Consider the following 20577-nt stretch of genomic DNA (forward strand, 5'->3'; position numbering starts at 1 on the left):
GATGGCTGACTTCTGTGAGCCTGGGGGGTGAATGGAAAGTGAGGAAGCAGAGATAACATGTATAAGGAATTCTGACAAGATTGTCTATGAATGAAGGAAGGAGAGACAGAGTGTGGTTGTCTTGGGAAAATGCTGGTTTGGAGTGGGTTTAATAAAGAGAGGACTCATTTAGACATTTATAAGACTTGAACTCAGCCAGAAGAGTGGAAAGATGACCAAGCAACTTTTTGGTAGAGAAACACACCAGAATGGTGGACTGGTACAGGCCATCCTTTGAAAGAGAGGTTGGTCATGTATGGAAGAGGGGCTCCTCCTTGTGATGGCGGGAAGGAGAATTATGTGTAAATCTGTAGAATGTGGAAGCCATAATGTTTTTATGGTAGGAGCATGTGGCAGAGTCTAGCAGACATTTGCTATATCTGCCCTGGAGAATGAGGAATGAAGCATTTAGTGTCTATTTGATGATGGAAACAAAGAATCCATAGGGGTTCCTGCCTTCCAAGTGATGGGATTTCTCCAGCACTCCTTAGCAGAATAGGTATAGATCCAAAGTTGGACAGTGAAATTTTGCCATGTGGATGAGATGGAAGCTCAGGTTTCTGGAAAGAGTTAGTTGAGACATGCTGGATATAAGCAAGTTCTTGCAGGCAAGCAAGGTGGATTCTTGGCTCCCAGTGTTATTCAGGCAACTCTAAGGTTGAACCCCAGAGGTGCTTTATCACTGAGTCACACCCCCAGTACTTTTTGTGAGATGGGGCTCACCAAGTTGTTTAGGGCCACATTAAGTTGTTGAGGTTGGCCTCTAACTTGTGATCCTCCTGCCTCAGCCTCCTGAGTTGCTGGGATTTATAGGTGTGCATCACTGTACCCCGAAGTAAGTAATTTCTATGTTCCTTAAACTTGTGTTAGTTATTTCTTCCCTTTCTCATTTCAAAAACTATTTCAGATGTTCATATTAGCATATACTATTCATCAGATACTAAGAGTTTCAGAACTATATTGTTCCCTGCCTATTATGCCTTTTCCATGTTCCCTTTTATTCAAATAAAATCTAGACCAAATTCCTCTTCCTTCCTGAAAATTCTTCAATCTGTCAGCCATCATTTCTTCTCTTTGGAATTCTATTAGTACTTATGCTCTGAATCACATATTTTGCTATATTACTATATTTTTTCTAGCTTACCGTGTCTCTCCAAATGAACTGTAAGTGCTTTGGGGATGAGGGAGTTAGGATGTGAATTTTAAATGTCTTCTAATATCTGCCAAGACACTATGGACATAATAAGACCTCAGTGACAGGAATTCCACTTTGACAGTCATGCCCCTCTATAGCAGAGTGGTTCTTGATGATGCACTATAACTAGGACTAATAATGAACTCTGAGTTTCTCAGGAACATCCATTGGAGCATGAACAGTTTAAATTACAAGGTCAGCTACAAGAAAGACAGAAGATAAAATTTGAAGAGCAATAAAGTATCAATTTACATTTGTTCTCACCAGACTATAGGAATACATTATTACAAACACATTGACAAGTTAATATTGAAGCTTTATTGAAAGTTGAATGTTACACAGATACACTTTATTGTACCCATTTTAGGGTTTTATTGTACAATTTTAGGTTCTAGGAAGTACATTGGGGTTATGCAAGTTCCACCCTTGGTAGAACCAACTTCTGAGCCAGACAGTTGTCAGAATATAAAGTTTAGCACTAGAACTCTTCTCCAAAACAGGCACCAAGTAACCTAGTTCAAGGTGGTAAGAAATAAATGCTATAGATTTGTCATTTGTCTATTACTCCATGGGTAGGAGAGCAAGTGGGAAGAAAAGGGGAACATCTGGAAGTTCTAAACGGGGCTTTTAAAATGCCAATATAAAAAAAAATAAAGGAGACTGGTTTGCAACATAGTTTCCCTTGATCATATTTACTTTTTTTCATTGCCCATATGATGTTTTGATGGTTCTTATACTGTAATATCTCTAACCTTTTCTTTTTCTGGACACAGTTGTCTTCCTCCATAAGTTTATACTCTTCATATTCATTTTATGTTTACTTCATCTTTATAATCTCCTCCATCTCCATTCTGGAACTTAAACATTTTTTTTTTTAAAAAAAATAAAACTTTTGTGTTAACTAAAAGTTTAACTTGTAATGAGAAAACATCTTCTTGTTTTTTTAGGAGGGAGTCATGAGGAACTACATTTTTTGTCTAGGCTTAATGACTCATGAAATTTTGTAAAGTACAGGGGAAGGCAGGGAACAATTAAGGGGGACTAGATGGCTCAGAGAAGTGTGAAGCCCAAGGATAGCAGGACTGGTCCCAAGATTGCAGGGCTGTGCTTGATCACCTGCCCTATGTCTCTCTCATTCTCTGGCTCACAATCCATCCTGGATTGCCAGCCTTAGACTCTAGGAGGACAGAGTGCTTGCCATCCTCCTTGTTGATCCACTGCTTTCAACACTTACTGAGCAATTACTTTGATTCAGACAATTACTTTGAACATTCATGTAGCAATAACTTTGATGGGTATAACAGTAAGATACTTTACACAGTCTTATTTAACTCTTCTGAATCTGAGGTAGATGTTTATATTACTCCCATTGTCCGGATGAAGAAACTGAGATTCAAAAAGTTAGAGTACCCTGGCCATAGACACAGGGCCAGTATAGGTAGGGCAAGGGGGGTGAAATATAGGCCTAAAGGAAACTTAAACAAAACAACAACAGCAACAAAAAACAGAAATAAAAAAAACCAAAAAATTAACACCCTTTGCTACCCCTTTCTGGGATTGTCCACATGGGTGCCAAGTACAGACGTGGAAGTGATAAAAACTTACAGTGTATCTTTTATAAGTGGTCCTTTTTCAATGCAATTGAATAAACTTTATAGCCAGCCTCTGGGCTTGGCTCTGAGGAACAAGATGAAGAGGAAAGATTGTGCATATTCCAGAAATTTAAGACCATGGGCAGAAGAGAGCTAGCGCTAAGTAACTTTCAGGTTTATGATCATTTGATTATGTTATCTCCTGCATTTATGCATTAATTTATTTATTCAGCAGCATTTTCTCTGGTAAAATTGTACCAGTTAAAGGGAAGCAGTTCCTAAATCCATTCATAGGAGAGTGACAAGCAATCCAATATTGTAGATTAAATGTTAAACCCTTTTATTCATGTGTCTTTCTAAAGTTAAGCACCAAATTATTATATTTAATAGACATCGAATTATTATTTTTTAACCTGGTGGCCAATAAATTCAGCATTAATCTGAGAGAGAACATTGAATTCATTTGACACACTGTTTCAGAATCCATGCCTTCTGCATTTCACTTTTATCTTTTAAAAACCAGCATTTATCTAAACATCAAAATTTGCAAAATATACAAAGCATGAGGAATTATCAATTAGCATGGGGGAAATTCTTTCCATTTACAAAAGAACCCAATGCCCTTTTAAAAAGTGTAACAGTGAATGAACACTAATATTAATAAAATAATCGGTATGAAAGAAATACAGGGTGAGAACTTATAGACAAGTGAAATACCTGGAATAACAATGGAGATAAAGTGAAACGGTGTGACTAGATCTACAAAATGTCTTTTATGGTTTTTTGTTACCAGGCATTGAACTCAGGGGTGTTTAACCACTGAGCAACATCCTCAGCTCCCAACACCCTTTTATTTCCAGATAGGGCCTAAATTGCTGGGGCTGGCTATGAACTTGAGATTCTCCTGTCTTAGTTTCCTGAGCCTCTGGGATTACAGACATGGGCCAAGGCATCGGGCCTATAGGGTTTGGTTTTTTTTTTTTTTAGTTTTAGGCAGACACAATATCTTTATTTTACTTTTATGTGGTGCTGAGGATCCAACCCAGTGCCCGGTCTATGTTTTAAAGACAACTTTTTGGAACAAGACCCGTGAGCATAGCAAGGAAAAGATTCTCTACTTTGTAATATATGAGGCTTTGGGTCTTTGTACAAATAATGGTGGGACGGAGGGAAGGAGGGTCAACTGGAATCTGCCAGGTTTTCTGCATTTTCCTGGTCTTCATTTACTCATGCATTCTCCTGCTATGAAAATGAAAAACCGTTTTCGAGTAAAGTCTCCCATCTTATCAATACATAAACATTTTCTGCTTTCTTTCTATCAAAAAAGACAAGGTGGGCTGGGGTTGTGGCTCAGCGGTAGAGCGGTTGCCTAGCACGTGCTAGGCCTTGGTTTAGATCCTCAGCACTGCATGAAAGTAATAAATAAAAGTATTGTGTCCACCTACAACTAAAAAAAAAAAAAGGGCAAAGTTACCGCAGATGAAACTAACAACTTGCCGATAATCATTCCTGCTTGGCACTTATTCCATTTTATGACTTCAGTTTGGAGCTTCTTTCCTAGTTTTCAGTTTACACTCAACCCCTAGGGACTCCCCACAAGATACTTTGTTTCTCCTAAAAATCGGATCGTGAACGTTTCTGCGTGTCCGTGAAGAGGAAGTTGCACTTGGTAGCATTCTGAGTAGCCAGACCATACTTAGTGGAGTAAATGGAGATGGTGGCTTCATTTTTATCTACAAGCCAAAGCTAACTGAGGAAACTCCCAGATCGCACGCACAGCGCCCCTCCGTGGCCGTTTCGGGAGGTTTTCCCGCTGTCCGGCCACGGGCATCCGGCCTGCCCCGCCCCGCTGCCTTCGCGCCGCTTCGGACGCTTGAGCTCCGCTGGGCTCCATGACAGCCTTCATCCGCTCCAAAACTTCGACCAGCGACCCCGCCTACAGAAGGCTCTTCCTTCTTCCCCGCCTCTCCCAGAAGGGCGGAGCGACAGTTTCCGGAAGGCCGTCCGCGCCCCAGCCGAAGACGGGCCCGGAGAGGGCCGAGAGGAGGGCGGGGGTCGCCAGGCGGCCGCAGGATCGGGCCCCGCCCGCGCCGGAAGTCTGCGCGTGCGCGCTGGCCAGCTGGAACGCGCGTCCGGCGCGGAGGGGCGGTGGGGGCGGGGCCGCGCTGCTCGCAGGGTGTCCCCGCCCCCGCCCCCCGGCGTTCCGCGGTCGCCGTGACAACCCGAGCGGCGGCAACGGCGGCAGGCGCCCGAGTCCGGCGCCGCCTCCTGGCCGTACAGCCAAGCAGGCAGCCGCCGCCCGGCCTTCGTGCTCTCCCCGCCTCCCAGCCCGCGGGGAGGGACCGGCCCGCCCTCCGCCCGCCCGCCCGCCAGCCAGAGAGTGAGCGGCGCCGGCCGCCCAGCCAGCCCGCGGTTCCCCAGCCGCCGTCCGGGCGCGCGCAGTGAGCGAGAGCGACTATGCCAAGATGGTCCTGCAGGCGCGGAATAAGCACCGGGAGGCGGCTCCCAAGCCGCCCCAGCCGCCCCGCGCCTCTCAGTCGCCGCTAAGAGGGGCTCCGGACGTCGGCGCCGGGGAGCCGGGACCCGAGCGCGCGTCCCCGTCCCCAGGGCGCAAGGGCGCTGCGGGCAGGAAGGGGCCCCGCGCGGAGCCCGGCGTGTCGCCCGCCGGGGTCGGCCTGGGGGGGCGCCTGGTGGCCGGGCTGCGCGGGGCGCTGGGCCTGCGGCGCGCGGGGCGCGGCCGGACCTGGACCACGCTTTTGCTAGGTGAGCAGCCCCAAGCGCGCGAGCGCTGGCGGGACGCGGAACTTTGAGGCATGGCTCGTCTCTTTCCTTTCCTCTCCTTTCCTTCTCTCCCCTCTTGTCCCTTTCCTCTTGCTTCCGCCGCCCGACCTGGTCGGATGGTCCCCGCCAGTTTGCAGCTTTCTCTGACTTCTTTCCTGGGACGTTCCTACCTCCTCCTCTCCTGTTCTCAGAGCTTAGCTCTCAGCGCACCATTCCCACCGCTGTCTGTCTAAGCTTAAAAAAAAAAAAAAAAAAATGGCTCCAGATCAACAGCTGCCCGGCCTGTCCGCAAATGGACAGGTCTGCGCTAACTAGACTAAAGCGCTGCTGATTGGTGCCTTCGCGTTATTTGGCCCCTGACCGCGAGGATGGTTTGCTTTTGGTGGGAGCGATTCAGTGGAGATTGAAGCAAACGTACGATGCCTGTCCTAGAAAGTTGCCAAACTTATAATTAATTTTAGCGTGCTGTTTTCTTCTTGGCCGCAAACACCGCTGGTGGCACTTTATTTGTGATTCCCCTGTACACGGTCACTTTCCAGGTTGTATTGTCTTTTGGATGCCAGAGCCTTAACCTTCTCTGGTGGTTTGGGGACGTTTGGTGAAGAGAGCCTCTCTCCCATCCCTTTACCATACACCAAATAGATGATGTGTGATGTGATAAAAAGAAAGTTGAAACATTTCGTATATTGTGGACTGACTTCAGGTTTCCTTTGTTCCCTGATTGACATTACAAAAAGGCAAGTTATAGCAGTTTGGAAATAGGCCTAATTTTTCTAAGTCAACCAGTGAAATGCAGTAACACTGCCGTTTCCCTATATTGCCATAATGGATTTTGGCTATTGAATTATGTAATTACTGGTGATTTATTCCTTGTTATCTTTTAAAATTACTTTCGTGACCGAAAGTTCCCTTAGCCAAGAGTTTGCAATTCCGTATAGATGAAGAAATAGAACACAGCAAAATCGGCTTCCAGTGAGATCACAGGCATCATTAAGAAACCAGTCAATCATAAAAAGCCAGTCATCATCACTATGTGCGTTTTAATGGGCTCAGGGAGGTTGGTATTGTTATTAGGGTACTTTTTTTAAGTTGTAGATTTAAGACTAGAAAAATTCAATATCAACCCTCCCCCCTTATATTTTTTCCTCAGAAGCGAGCTTGAAAACCTGGCCAATGTGCAGGTTAAGTTCACCTTGGGGAGGCAGCATGATACAGAGGATGAGGCAGACCTTCAGAGCCAGTGCACATCAGTTCAGTTTGGTTTAAGTCTCAAGTTACTTCCTTAGCAAGCCTTTCTTTCTTTGTTATGTGGAATTATCACATGCCCTACTTACTCCACAGGGATGTCTTGAGGAGCAAAACTAAAAGGGGTGGGTGAGGCTTGGGAAAGTACTTTGTTCTAAAGCGTTTAACAAATTTTAGTTCCTATTGTAAAAGCAACTGCATAATACTGTTTGGAGATCTTAGGGCAGAATAAACTTGCACTTTTCTTGAAAGGCTAGTATAAACTAACCACTTTGTAGTAAAATATGGAATGGCATTGGTTCTTCAGGAAGGGGCAATGAGGGAAAAAAACCCTGGAATAATTATATAATTCCTATTGTTATTATCTGCATATCTTCTTTTCTTGTATTTGAGTCTTCTTATATTGATTGGCTTGTATTTGAATTTAGTTATGTTCATACTGAAATATAATTATCAATGTAATAGTGTGGCACTTTGCTTGACTTTCCTTTTGGGCATTGGAAGGCAGTACAGTAAAGTGGGAGATCATATTCTTGGGTATTGTCCTGGTCCATGGTCATCAGATGTATGGAGATTGGATGAACAAACTGTGGTCTAGAGATTGTCTCATAGACTGATTTTATACCTAATCCTTCCCTACCATCATGCCTTGCCCAAGCATCAGAAAGCATCTCAGATTCTGCAGAGAGGAACAGTTTAGACATTTTTGAAAATTGCCTCAGCTCTTTTTTTCTTTTCCCTCCCAGAATGAGTGTTGAGCTGACACTGAATAGTATTTGAAAATGAAACTTTTAAAATAGCTCTTTGGCCTTCTTTATTGAGAGGCATTGCAGGTTCTTTGGTTCTTTGAGAGTTAATTTGAAGGTGATCAAGTAAACAACTAAATATTAAGCTGTGATAAAAAATGGATTCATTTCTCTTTAGAAAGAGAAAAGGAAGTTCCATGAAAGAAGGATGGATTTTTAAGAGTTAGAAGGTGGCTAAGGCTCTTTTCCACATGTGCTAGGCACTGGTAAGCCTTACTAAGGTGGCCCTTTCCATTGTTGGGCAATGTTAAGCATTGTTTAAAATTATGTTTTAATATGATTTTTATTTGACAATTATTTACTAGCTTTTTAATGATAACAGTTGTAAAGAGGGGTTCTCAAAATGTTTATATTTAGTTTTTAACCTAATAGCTTCCTGTTATCAGCCAAAGAAGGCAGTGATGTAGAAAGAACATTGACTATATTTCCCAGACTTTTTCAACTACAGCCCACAGTAAATAATACAGTTAAGTTAAACTTGCTTACACCTCTGAAAATGCAACCCAGTAAGTAAATAGATATTTGTGACTATTAATCTGTTTATGTATATCAGTGGTCTAGCTGGAAACACTTAATGAACTATTTTTAGAGTATGAGCAGATTTGAGACCAGTAGGGTAGATTAAGGAGATGGGGGTGGGATTAGGGGAGGAAAAGGGGAGGTACTGGGGAATGAAATTGATCAAATAATGTTATATGCATGTACAAATATGCAGTGAGTCCCACTATGATGTATAATCATGATGTACCAATTTAAAAAAAGAGAAGAAGTTTGAGTAGGTTTAGGGACACCATAAAGGCACCATTAAGGCACCCAGGGACTGTCAACCATGGGAACATGGAATCATCTTCCAACCTGAAGGGGAAGTGGGTCTCCATCAGGAGCTATACCCAGTGAAAGCTGTGTTGTGGGAGCAAGGTCACCAAGAAGCGCTATTCAAACACTCTGCTCCCACACTCTGGTCTCCCACTAGTGCTGTTTATTGGCAGAACCAACCAACATTACTGAAACACTCTATATAGTGTGAGCTTCCTGGGGCTGGGAACAAAGCAGAGAAGGAAAGAGAATGGAGACTAACCAGCAATGTGCACATATTAAAAACACAAATTCTGTGTAACAATGTTGATTCTATAATGTGCAGTATACCCTGATTTTCTATTTTAAAAAATGCTGTTTATGAACCAGTAAGTTGATTTCATGATCCAGTGTTATGACCCATGGTTTGAAACAATGCCTTTCTAGAGCTTTTATTTATTTTCTGATTCTATGCCTGTTTAAACTTCTTGGATGTCTGAGCAAAGTTTAGCTTTTCTGAGCTTTGGTTTATGCACAGGTAAAATGAGAGACCTGCACTAGAGCAGTGATTTTCAATCTTAGCTGTATACTAAAGTAACCTGGAAACTTTAAAATACCCTGATGATCAAGGCACACACATAAAACCACTTAAAGCTGAATATGGAGGTTGGGATGTGATGGTGGACAGAAACATCAGTGGTTTTTAAAGTTTAATGTCTTGCCTGTCCTGAGCGTCACTGAACTGGTGTTCCTACATGGCAGCAATCTGGTAGAACTACATAAATCCACATTCTTCTTTACATGGGGACATGGATAGTCCAGTTGCCATAGCTTTCTCTGCTCTCTATTATTTTCCCTAAACTGTGGCTGTCAGTTGCCATTTGTTATCTGACATGTCTATATATTTCTTGTACCCTCATCCCTTTTTAGAAGAAGGAAGAGGGAGGGATAGCTAGAGAAGGCTCCAGGTTTCAGGAGGGGAAGTGAAAAATGTAGAAGTTAAACATGCACATGGAGCATGTCTGTGGTGAGGGACTAAAATAAAATGCCATTTATAAAACACACATAATAAAGGTAACCCAAGTATGGAAAAGAGAGATGATAAAAGCTGTGTTTCCCCCTCATATCTGTCCTGTTTGATTCATTCACATTACTTGCTTGGTTCCTGTGGTCAGGAGCAACTGCACCTCTGCTCTAACCTAGTTCTTATTGTCAGGACTTTACAACCTCTGCAGTTTTACCTTTTTGGTAGAATTTCTTAATATGAGAGGCTGTCCTATACATGGCAGGATATTTAGACATCTCTGGCTTCTGCCTACTAAGTGCCATTAGTATCTTCCTCGTGACAAGCAAAATGCCTCCCAACTATTGACAAATATACCCCAGGAGGCAAAATTAACATTTAGAATCTCTGATTTTATTATTTACAACTTTTGAGAGCACCGTGCCTTCTTAGGTGCTTGAGAGGAAAGAAGCTGGATGGAGGTAGAGAGTTGGGTCAAGGTATTGGGAACTGGGATGTGTGGTATGATGAAAGAAGCACAGGCATTTCAATACTGACCTGCATTTGAATCCTGTTTCTATACACAGAAGGTGCATCTATACTCCCTTAATATTTCTCATTCTTAATTACTTCTTCTATAAAATGGGATATAAAAGTTTTGTCTGGTTATAGTAAAGAATATAATATATACTGGACATATGTAACTTGCTTTTGATTTTTACAGGGGCTCACACTTACGAGTTTGCTCACACTTACGAGTGATGACTTTGGATTTGGACTCTTGGGCAATCTTGAAACTGTTGAGACTATGGGGACTCTTGAAAATGGACTTAATGTATTTTGCATTGTGAGATGAGCATTAGCTTTTGGGGGCTGGGGTGGAATGTTATAGCTTAGATATTAGGTGTCCCCCAAAAGTTCATGTGTGAGATAGTGCAAGAACATTCAGGGGTGAAATGATTGGGTTATGAGAGCCTTACCCCAATTAGTGAATTAATCCCCGGATAGGGATTGACTGAGTGGTAACTGAAAGCAGGTAGCCTGTGGCTGGTAGACAGGGTGGGACAGTGGGCAGTGAGAGCATGCTTTTGGGTGTATCTTTTATATCAGGCAGTGGAGTCTCTCTCTGCTTCCTGATCATCATGTCTTGAGCCTGGAGGAACGGAGCTGGCTATGAACTGAGATACCTGAAACCATGAGCTCCCAAATAAACTTTTCCTCTAACAAAACAAGAATATATGTAAAATAGACAGTGGGTTTATTCATATTCATCAATTATCGAATGTCTACTATATCAGATGCTTGTTGTTGGGCATAAGATTTATATGACTCAGTTGCTTTTACCTTTGTGGAACTTACAACCTAGAAAGAGGAGGTAGACAAAAAAAAAAAAAAAAAAAAAGATAATTGTTCATTTTAGTGAGGGCATGAGAGGAAAAAGAAAAGCAGTTGAAGGGAAAACAGAACAAACAAAAGCCCCAAGCCGGGAAACACTCACTTTAAATAAGGACAAGAAAGGCTCTGGGGAAGTGGCTTTAAAGGTGAGACTTTCGGGAAGGAAAGATGTTAGCTGAACAGAGGTTGAGAGGAGCAGCATTGTGGATGCAGCAGACAGCAAGTGCTAAGGAAGGACAGGTGTGTTGAAAGAAGAGGGAGGTAGTGCCTGGACCAGATCTCAAAAAGGAGCTTAACACCCCTAAGGCAGTGGGACACCACTGAGGGGTGTTGAACAAGAGTAACATGTTTACATTTTTACCTTGAGAAACTCACAAATGGCTTGAGGCAATATTTGGTTTCATGAAGGCTGAGAGGCCAGAGAGGAAGTTCTTCTAGAGACCCAGTGGGATTTGTTGGTGCAGACAAAGGAGGTGTGTGGAGAGGGAGAGAAGTGGGTGGATTTTCAGGTATATTTTGGAGGTAGAAATGATGGAACTTATTGATGAATTGGTGTTGGTTTTAGGGAAAGGGAGGTGATATGAATAGAATTTTGGCTGCTATAATTGGGGAAATAATGGTAGTATTCACAGAGACAGTAAAGACTAGGGGTGTGGATGAGAAGATAGGTTTGAGGAAAAGGAGTTAGAATTTTATCTTGTTGTATTATTTTGGAGACAACTGTGAGATGTCCAAGGAGAAAGTCAGGTAAGGTGGTAGAACATAAGAAAGATGGTCTGAGTGGAGAGACAGAAAAAGGAGGAGGTTTTATCCAACCAGTGCTATTCAAATTTATAGGAGTTGAATTCATGAATATTCCCATGAAAAGCATCTTATACTGATAAGGGGATCTGTGCCAGATTTTGTTCTTGGAGCTTTAGATTAACTCACTTCACTGTTAAATCAGTAATCACCATGGCATTGTGATTACCATACTTATTTTATTAGAGGGGAATCTGAGGCACAGGTGTTAAGTAACTTGCCCAGGGTCATCCCTCCTATGTGGAAGGGTCAGGATTTGAAGCCAGGCAGTTTGGCTCCTGAGTTTATTCTTTTAACTGCTGTACTGTACTTCATCTTGTCTAGGGTGAGAGTGTAGTAAGGGAAGAAATGAATCTCCAGCATTCAGTTCTGGGAATATTTCATGTTCATAAGTGTTAGTTTTCTTGTTTCTTCCTTCTTCAGAGGGAATAAGGAAAGAGGATCCTACATAGAGGTACTGGAATAAGAAGTGGAAACAGAGGCTATTTTAAGTGGCATAAGGAACAAGAAAAGCTAAAGAAACTGAGACCCAGGGATCACTAGGCATCTTCTTGTGCTTGCTTTCAGACAAACACTTGGACACAACTGAGAATTAGCTGCAGGAGTGTGTGTTTAGTATGTAGACATCATATCAATAATTTCCCAGGAAGGCCAGCAAGTAAGATGAAATTTGAGATTTTTTAGAGAATTTCTTCAATGCTTAGAACAATTTTTTCCCCAAAAATAGACTTTGGTTAACACAAAGAATATTTATCATCACCTAAACATATTTTTAAAATTTTTTATTTGTTTTAATTAGTTACACATGACAGTACAGTGACCTTGACATATCATACATTTGAATCAGATGGGATATAATTTCTCATTTTTCTGAGTGTACAGGTTGCAGAATCACATTGGTCATGTAGTCACATAATACACACAGTAATAATAGTGTCTATTTCATTCTACTATCCTTCCTTTCCTCCCCTCCCCTCCCCTCCCTTCCTATCACTTCTCTATTCTTTTTTTTCCTCACATCTTCATACATGTATTTTGTATAACGATGAGGGTCTCCTTCCACCATCCATGCAATTCCCCTTCTCCCTTCCTTTCCCTCCCACCTCTCTTACCTATCTAGAGGTAATCTTCTTCCCATGCTCTTCCTCCCTACCCCATTTTGAGTCACCTCCCTTATATCAGAGAAGACATTTGGCATTTGTTTTTTTTGGGATTGGCTAACTTCACTTAGCATAATCTGCTCTAATGCCATCCATTTCCCTGCGAATGCCATGATCTTGTTATTTTTTAGTGCTGAGTAATATTCTATTGTGTATAAATGCCGTATTTTTATTATTAAAAAGATGCTCTGGTATGAGGATTTCTGAATATGAGATGCTCATGAGTAGTCATAAATAACAAATGTGCTGAATTTAGTTTGTGTAAATTGAAGGATGTATTCTCAATTTGTGGTTAACTTTTGGCCAATAAAGACTGAAAGCAGATAACATTTTAATTATGTTTATACATATGTTTTGGTGTTGCTAAAATTTGAACATTTTAAACAATCCTGTTAAGTTGTATGAATGTCTTTTAATGAATATGTTAGGTGTATTAATGTCTCCTGAAGTTCATGTTAATGAGATATTTACATTTCACAAGACTATAGACCTGTGTACCTATGTACAGGTGGAGTAGCTGGAGACTTTGTATGTTTAGTCGTAAATTCTTACATTGCTAGTTCATCATTTGTCATCAGCTTGAATCTGCTAATTTTCTTTACTCTTTTTGATGGTTGTGAATCATTAAAAGTAGTAAAATTACACCTATTTTTAGGTCCAGACCTTTATTTTGCTATTTAGTCTCATAAAGAAGATTAGTTCTTCATGGATGACCCTTCATAATTCAATTAAGATTCGTTTAATAGGAATACTTTTAAAAAGTGGCAGAATTAATTTTCAGAATACATAATGCTACAACTATTGTAGCATATTTTTGTGCTTTAGTCCTATTTTTATATTCTCAGCCTTATTATTTTTCTTCCCTGAGGGCACTTTTAAATGAACAGTTTATGTCCCTTCATGTTTGTTTGGCTTCTTTCCCTGTGTTTGACTTCCTTCTAAAGTAGCCAGTTTTTAGGTGTGTTTTCAGCACTGTTACTACCACGTGATGAATGCTTGGGTGGTATTTTGTAATGTTAGCTTATTATAGCAGTGAGGGTTAACATAACTGCGTAACTGTTACCAAATCACTTATCAAAGTTTTAGGGTAGTTCATAGTACTGCTCAAAGATGGAGATTATTTTGTATCTATTAGTATACTGTAGCACTAATATCTTTAAAAAATTTTTAGTTATATATGACAGCAGAATGCATTACAATTCATATTACACATATAGAGCACAATTTTTCATATCTGTGGTTGTACACAAAGTAGAGTCACATCCTTCCTGACCTTATACATGTGCTTAGGGTAATGATGACCATCACATTCCACCTTCTTTTCTACCCCTATGCCCGCTCCCTTTCCCTCCTTCCTCTTTGCCCTATATAGAGTTTATTTAATGCCCCGCCCCCCCCCCCCCCCCCCCCCGCCCCGAAGTTCTTTTAAAAATTTTATTTTGAGACTGGGTCTTGGGTCTTGCTAAGTTGCCTAGGTTGGCCTGAACTTGCAATCTTCCTACCTTAGCCTTCCAAATAGCTTGAATCGTAGGCATGCACCAATGCACCCTGCTCCTTGTTTTTCACTCTTTTCTTATCTTTGATGTCCATGGAAGTTTCATAAGATTCTAGAACTTAAAGTCTACTGCCTAGAATTTTACTTGCAGGGAAATAAAGTAGGACCAGGTCAGTAGCCCAATATCATTGTTGAGTTCCCTGTGATTAAGTTTGGTATTGAAATTAAGATCTCTCGCCTTTGTTAATCACACCTGTTGAACTGTGGATTTCAGATCTAAAGTGTTAGGCAACAGTCAAAGGCACTTAATGGGAAGATGACCTCATATGTCCTCTAAGACCTGACAACTCTTGAAAAGAGCACTGTTTTGCTGGCTCTGCTCATTTGGGAATCACTCTGATTTTTTTATCCTATGATCCTGTTAGTTTTCATTTTGTAATTCATAATTAACTTTTAAAAGCTAATAAATTCTGATTTTTAAAAACTGTGTTGGTAGTTTGGCAATGCTATAAAAGCAGAGTAAAAATAGTGCCACAATGTTTGTAATCATCCAAATTAAATGATAAGCAAGACACTGTGATATCCAAGGACAGTTTGAAGTTTGGAGTGACTTTGTAATGTTAAGATTGGAATGGTGTAACAGGCAATGAACTTGTTAAAATCTTTGTTGAATGTGATGGGCCTGGATGTATGTCATGTGTGTTGATTTATTTTTTCCTCTAGTGAAGAGACAAAGCTTCAACACTTTTCCCATGGTTACTAAAGTTTTGCAACTTCCATCTGTATGTTCAGGAGTATTTAAGAAGCTATCATTATTATTTTGGTTGTATATTTTATCTAGCTATTTGTTCTTCAAACACCGAAATGCATTTTTTTTCCAACAAGATGAAGATCCTTTGTGGAGATTATTAATTTCTGTTAATTTAGAAATATTTTCACATTATATAAGGCAAAGACTTTTGAAGGAAGTTAGAATTTATTGTTTTTAAAACTCATACACTGAATAATTGCATTAAGCATTGCTTACTTTAGTATTTGTACATAAATATTTAAATATATGAAAACCAACTTTGTAAATTTCTCTTTTTAGAAGCGCAATTATGTTCTGTTTAGGGTGGTGATACATACTTTTAATTCTCTGCTGTTTTCATATACTCATTTTAAAAGAAACCATTCAATCCTTGATGTTTTTGTGATTTCTAAGGCATCCTTGTGTGCTGTGTGCCAGTGCACCCTTTTGGTTAAATGTGCTCAACATTTTCATGCCTGAGCTTGGAGTGAAAGAAACCCTGGGCTCTCTCCAGACCTTACTGCATTCCAGTCATGTGACCGCGGGCCTCATGGGAAAATAAGAACCACTTTTGTCTCAAAAGGACTCCTGGATCATTTCTGCTTGATATGCGAAAGTGCTTTGTAAACTGCAACTGATAAACAGATGTTGAGACATTGTTATTATAATTAAGAGTTTCTAATTTTTTAAAAACCCTTTATAAGCACTGTTTTGCTCCGTGCCAAATATATGGCAGAGACTCTGATTAACTTAAATCAGTCTTAAAAATCATCACCATGTAGACCACCTTGAACTCTCCAACTTACTAGAGCTGTAGTTTCTTCAAATCATGACTCTGAATTTTAAAGCAATCCTGCTTCTTGGTTTGAGACTCAATATCTCTACTAGAAAATTGAACTCATTGCTTCTTTTCCTATTCAAAATTGGATTTTTCACCAAATTCAAAAGAGAAAACCAATTAAAAGGGCCCAACCTGTCAACACTTTGTAGTTTGGAGATGGGGAAGATTGAAATGAGAATAGAAAATAGAAAAACACTGTGCAGTTATTTTGGAGTGTATGAAGTCCAAAGTGTTTGCAAAGCTGTAGGTTATTCTTCAAGGTCATTAAGTGCTAGGATTAGAGATAACCAAGTAAAAATTCCACATTTTTTGCTTTGTGCAGATGAGACTCTGAGAGGCTAATTAAGTTATAAATCATATAAAACCTAAGAAATATTTCTTCTTAGAAATGACTTTCTTAGCAGGGAAGTAAAAAAATAATTTTAATTCTTTGCCTTTCTTAATCCTTTTTTTCGCCTGTCAAGTTTTGCCAGTTTCTCCTTCAGAGTTATCTTTTGAATTTATATTTGCCTTTTTCTAATTAAGCTCATGTCACTGCTATCCAGGCCTCCTTATCTCATACCTGAAATGTTACCATGTTCGTCTTATTGACTTTTCTGCTATAACTATACCACATCTCAAAGTCTGGACTATATGAAATCACCTGAGGTTTTGTTAAAAATGTAGGTTTCTGAACCCTAGAGTGATCTGTAGAATTAGGATCTCTTGAGAGTGGGGCTTAGGGATGTGTCTTAGCATGCCTCTCTGCCATCAGTGTTTTCACCTTACCTCCAGTTCCATGTTAGAATCAGCCCTCAGTCAGATCTCGTAATGGGTAAAGCTATGAGGGGATTCCAATATGGTATCGGTGTTGAGACATCACTCTTAGAAGTGGTTATGTATTACCTCAGGTGATCTTGTTAAAATATAGGTTGGAAGTCAGGAGGAGTGAGATGGGACCTGAGTCCTGTGTTCCAACCAGCTCCCAGGTAATGCAGTTATTTTTAGGCTCCAGGATACCTGGAATAGCAAGGAGCCAATTCTCACATTGAAGTTTGTAAAAAATTACCCAGATTTTGTCCCAGGCTTTGTCTGTGTCAATAATATCAACCTTGATTATACATCTGAATCACTTGTGAGTTTTAAAAATATCCCTGGATTAAATACTTAAGTGTCTGCGGTTTTATTTAGTTCCATTCTAGTTAGTACTAGAGTTTGGAGTACTGGGGCTCTATATTGTTGCTGAATGATGTTTTCTCTGAACCTTGCTTGTTTTTCCTTTTTTAAACTAGTTCAGTGTTTCTCAGTCCTTTTCACATCATGGCACATAGAAATTGAGTATATTTGTATAGCACAGTAAGGTAAATGGATTTTTTTTTTTTTTTTTTAAAGACAAGAGGTTACTGGTCTTAGGGACTTTCTCTCTTACTCTTGGAACTTCAAGGCCTACTGATTGGTAAGCTCTGACTAAACTCTTTACCTGATATTCACAGAGCACTGAGAGAGTGACATATTGTGTATGTAATATGTGGATTCTCAATAAACATTAGCACATTGCTATTATTGTATTCCATATAGTCAGTATTTATGATGGGAACTCTTGTCACATTGGATCCAGGTTCACGTTGTTTTGTTGTATTTGTCTTATGGTTATCTACTACAAGTCCTCACCTAAGGAGCTTTAAGAAGGCAGATTTGAGGAGAAGGCTGCATTTCCAGTTGCTCTGTGGTTTGGATTTAAGCAGCAGGAATGTTGCTTCTCAGCAAGGTGGGTGAAAGAGGAATGTCACTGAAATTCAATATTGGATAGTTACAGTGTCTTAGAAACCCAGAAATTTGGGTGCATTGACCAAAGAACAAGAAAGAGTACATTACTTGTGCCCATGGCAGTGGTCCTGGTTTACTACAGAGGGGAGAGATAAAATAAAGAGAAATACAATGGACAAATGTGGCCTGGAAAAACCTGTAACCTGAACATAGCTGGTCTAGAGGCTGCACAGTGAACTGGTGTTTGAAAAGTGCTATGATTTCACAGCTGGCTGTGGAGAACTGAGAAGGGAACCATCTTGAGGAGGCCACATGGTAGCTGGCTGCTGTGGGAACCTGGGATGTTGTAGCAGACATTACCATACTGCCCTGGCAAGCACCTATCCTGTGACCTAGCAAATACTTACCAGAAATTGAGTAAAATGGGCACAGAAAAGATTGTACACAGGGGAATTCAAGTCAGAAATAAGGAGGGGAGTCCAACTTACTTTCCCTCTGAGTTCAGTGACTCACATGACCTGGTGAAGAGGTTTGGGAGACTGAATAGGTGGGTGTGAATATACTTAGGGACAAAGCCTGGGGAGGCCATATTTGTGGGCAGCAGAGTGTATGAGACTAGTGGAGGTCTGATTCCCCTGCCCAGGAAGTAGAATTCTTGGGAGGCTTTTGAGATCCAGACTCTCAGCAGAGATCAGCATCTGCCTAGCCCTCCAGGTATATTGATCTAATCTCTCCACTGCAGATACCACCCAACAAAATTCCTAATCATGATTAGACCTAAGCCCCAGCTTCCAGAGCTCCCTTCTTGGAACTCTATAGCAGCCCCACCTTGGACGTATATTGATCTGGTTTGTCTGGAAAAAACTCCAGTGTATAGTATTTCCCATTGTACTCTGCCTTACACTGATGAGAAGAGAAGTGAGAGCTGTTTCAACTAGCTTCAGTTTTAGGCTACTCCAACTGGCAGCTGGGTGAGCAACACAAAAAGAAAGGGGTTAACAACCTATATCTCTAGCTTGAGCATGCATGCTTGTGTGCACTCTCTCTTGCTGTACATAGCCTAAAAAAAAAAAAAAAAAAAAAATGGAAAAGACAGTTGGGCATAGGCAGTGACCTGATCCAGCCTTATTGATAATTTTATCTACCTTAGTGGAGACAATTCTCATTTTTCATTAAGAATCCTTTTTTCTTTTGTTTTTAATTTGGTGTTCTTGCTGTGCTGATTGGTTTGTGGATATATGTACATATATGTACTCATTTCTGTTTTCTTATTTTTAGCATTTTTTACATTAGTTATTTTTCCTTTTCTTTTGAGGGTTAGGGTTTTTTGTTCTGTAGTTTGTTTCTCTTTCTTTTATTCTCTAATAGTCAAATTTTCTTGTTCTCAATTTACTTTTTTCTTTCTTTTCCTTTTCCTTTATATATAGCTCCATTATTTTCTCAGTCTCTTTTACATTTGTTCTGTTGACATTGGATTTTCAAAATTTTATTTTACCTGAGGGGTTTACATTACATTATTACATTTTTTCCTCTTAATGAACTGTATTTTTACCGCCATTTAGAACTGTTTCATTTATATAACTCCTGCCCCCCATTCATGCTGTTGCAATTATTAGTACTGTGGAGGGCGTAGTTAATACTTGGTGCCAAGTCTGCTTCACAGCTATTGATTATGTTTTGCTGTTGGCAATTGTTGACCCGATCATTCTTCTTTTTGTGGTAATTAATGCTGTAGATGTCATAGTAGGCAATGGGTATTTGTTTTAATGCTGTATGTTGTTTGCTTTGGTTGTTACTAATGTTTATTTCCCCCTTTTCTGTGAGGTGCTGGGAATCTTCAAGGACACTATAAATTGACAGGGTAGAGACTCTACTGCTGAACTAATCCCACCCAGAAGATAGCACATACACAAATTAACCATAGTAGACTAAAGTGATATTTTAATAAAGAGAGTAGAAGAGTCAAAAACCTCTAAACTAATAGCCAGACCTCTAAGTAGGAAGAGCTAGGATGTCTCTCAGATCCCACTCAAGGATATTCACTCCTTTAGCAAAAACATAATTAACACAAAGGATGTGGATACTATACTATGATGGATGTTAATCTAGATCGCTCTAGAATGCTTAGGAGGAGGTTATACTCTAAAAAGGCCCCCACATAAGAGTGGAAGAATATTCCAGGATATGTGTAAAACAAAAACAGAGATTCAAGGACTATGAAAAATCAAGGTAATACAGTGCCTTCTAAAGTTTATAATTTGCCAATAGCCAACTCCATAGATACTGAAGTGGATGAAATATCAGAAGGAATTTTAAAGAATGATTATAAAAATAATGAATTTGAAGAGAACACAGAAAAGCAACTGAATGAAGTGAGAAAGTCAGTACAGGATATGAGAAATTCAATTAGTTAGAGATTCTGAAAAACAAATCTTGGAAGCAAAAGACATAATAAATAAAATATTCTGTTGAAAGTCTCCATAATAGAGTAGACCATGCCAAAGACAAAATCTCAGAACTGGAAGACAAAGTGGCTGACTTTGAAAATTCACATGATAAAAAAAGAATGACCAGAATATACAAGAACTCTGGGACAACTTAAGAGACCAAATTTAACAATGATTGGAATTGAAGAGGGTTGTGAGATTCAAGCTAATGGCATGGATTACCTCTTCAGGGAAATAATAACAGAAAAAAGTTTCAAACCTTGAGAATGAGCTGGACATCCAGATACAGGAGACATTTAGAACCCCAAATAGACAAGAGCAAAACAACTTTTTTCATGACACATTATAGTTACAGAAAGATAACAGAATTTTAAATGCCTGAAGAGAAAAAGGTCAGTTTGCTTTTTGAGGCAATCCAATCAGAATTACTTCCAATTTCTTAGCAA

General features: G+C 40.0%; 1 protein-coding gene across 2 annotated transcripts in view; it reads left to right on the top strand.

Moving 5' to 3' along the window:
- The first annotated feature begins 4970 nt into the window (after window positions 1-4970).
- DPY19L1 (dpy-19 like C-mannosyltransferase 1) overlaps window positions 4971-20577 on the top strand; it is a 109165-nt gene continuing 93558 nt past the window's right edge. The window contains exon 1 of one of the 2 annotated variants that reach the window (XM_081284687.1): window positions 4971-5589. In XM_081284687.1, coding sequence (XP_081140813.1) covers window positions 5292-5589 — 298 coding nt within the window. In that variant the 5' untranslated portion in view covers window positions 4971-5291. The remainder of the gene's footprint in view (window positions 5590-20577) is intronic. The other variant, XM_081284686.1, reaches the window with a different exon arrangement.

Source organism: Spermophilus citellus (assembly GCF_964194105.1).
Source record: "Spermophilus citellus genome assembly, chromosome: 3".
NCBI lineage: Eukaryota > Metazoa > Chordata > Mammalia > Rodentia > Sciuridae > Spermophilus > Spermophilus citellus.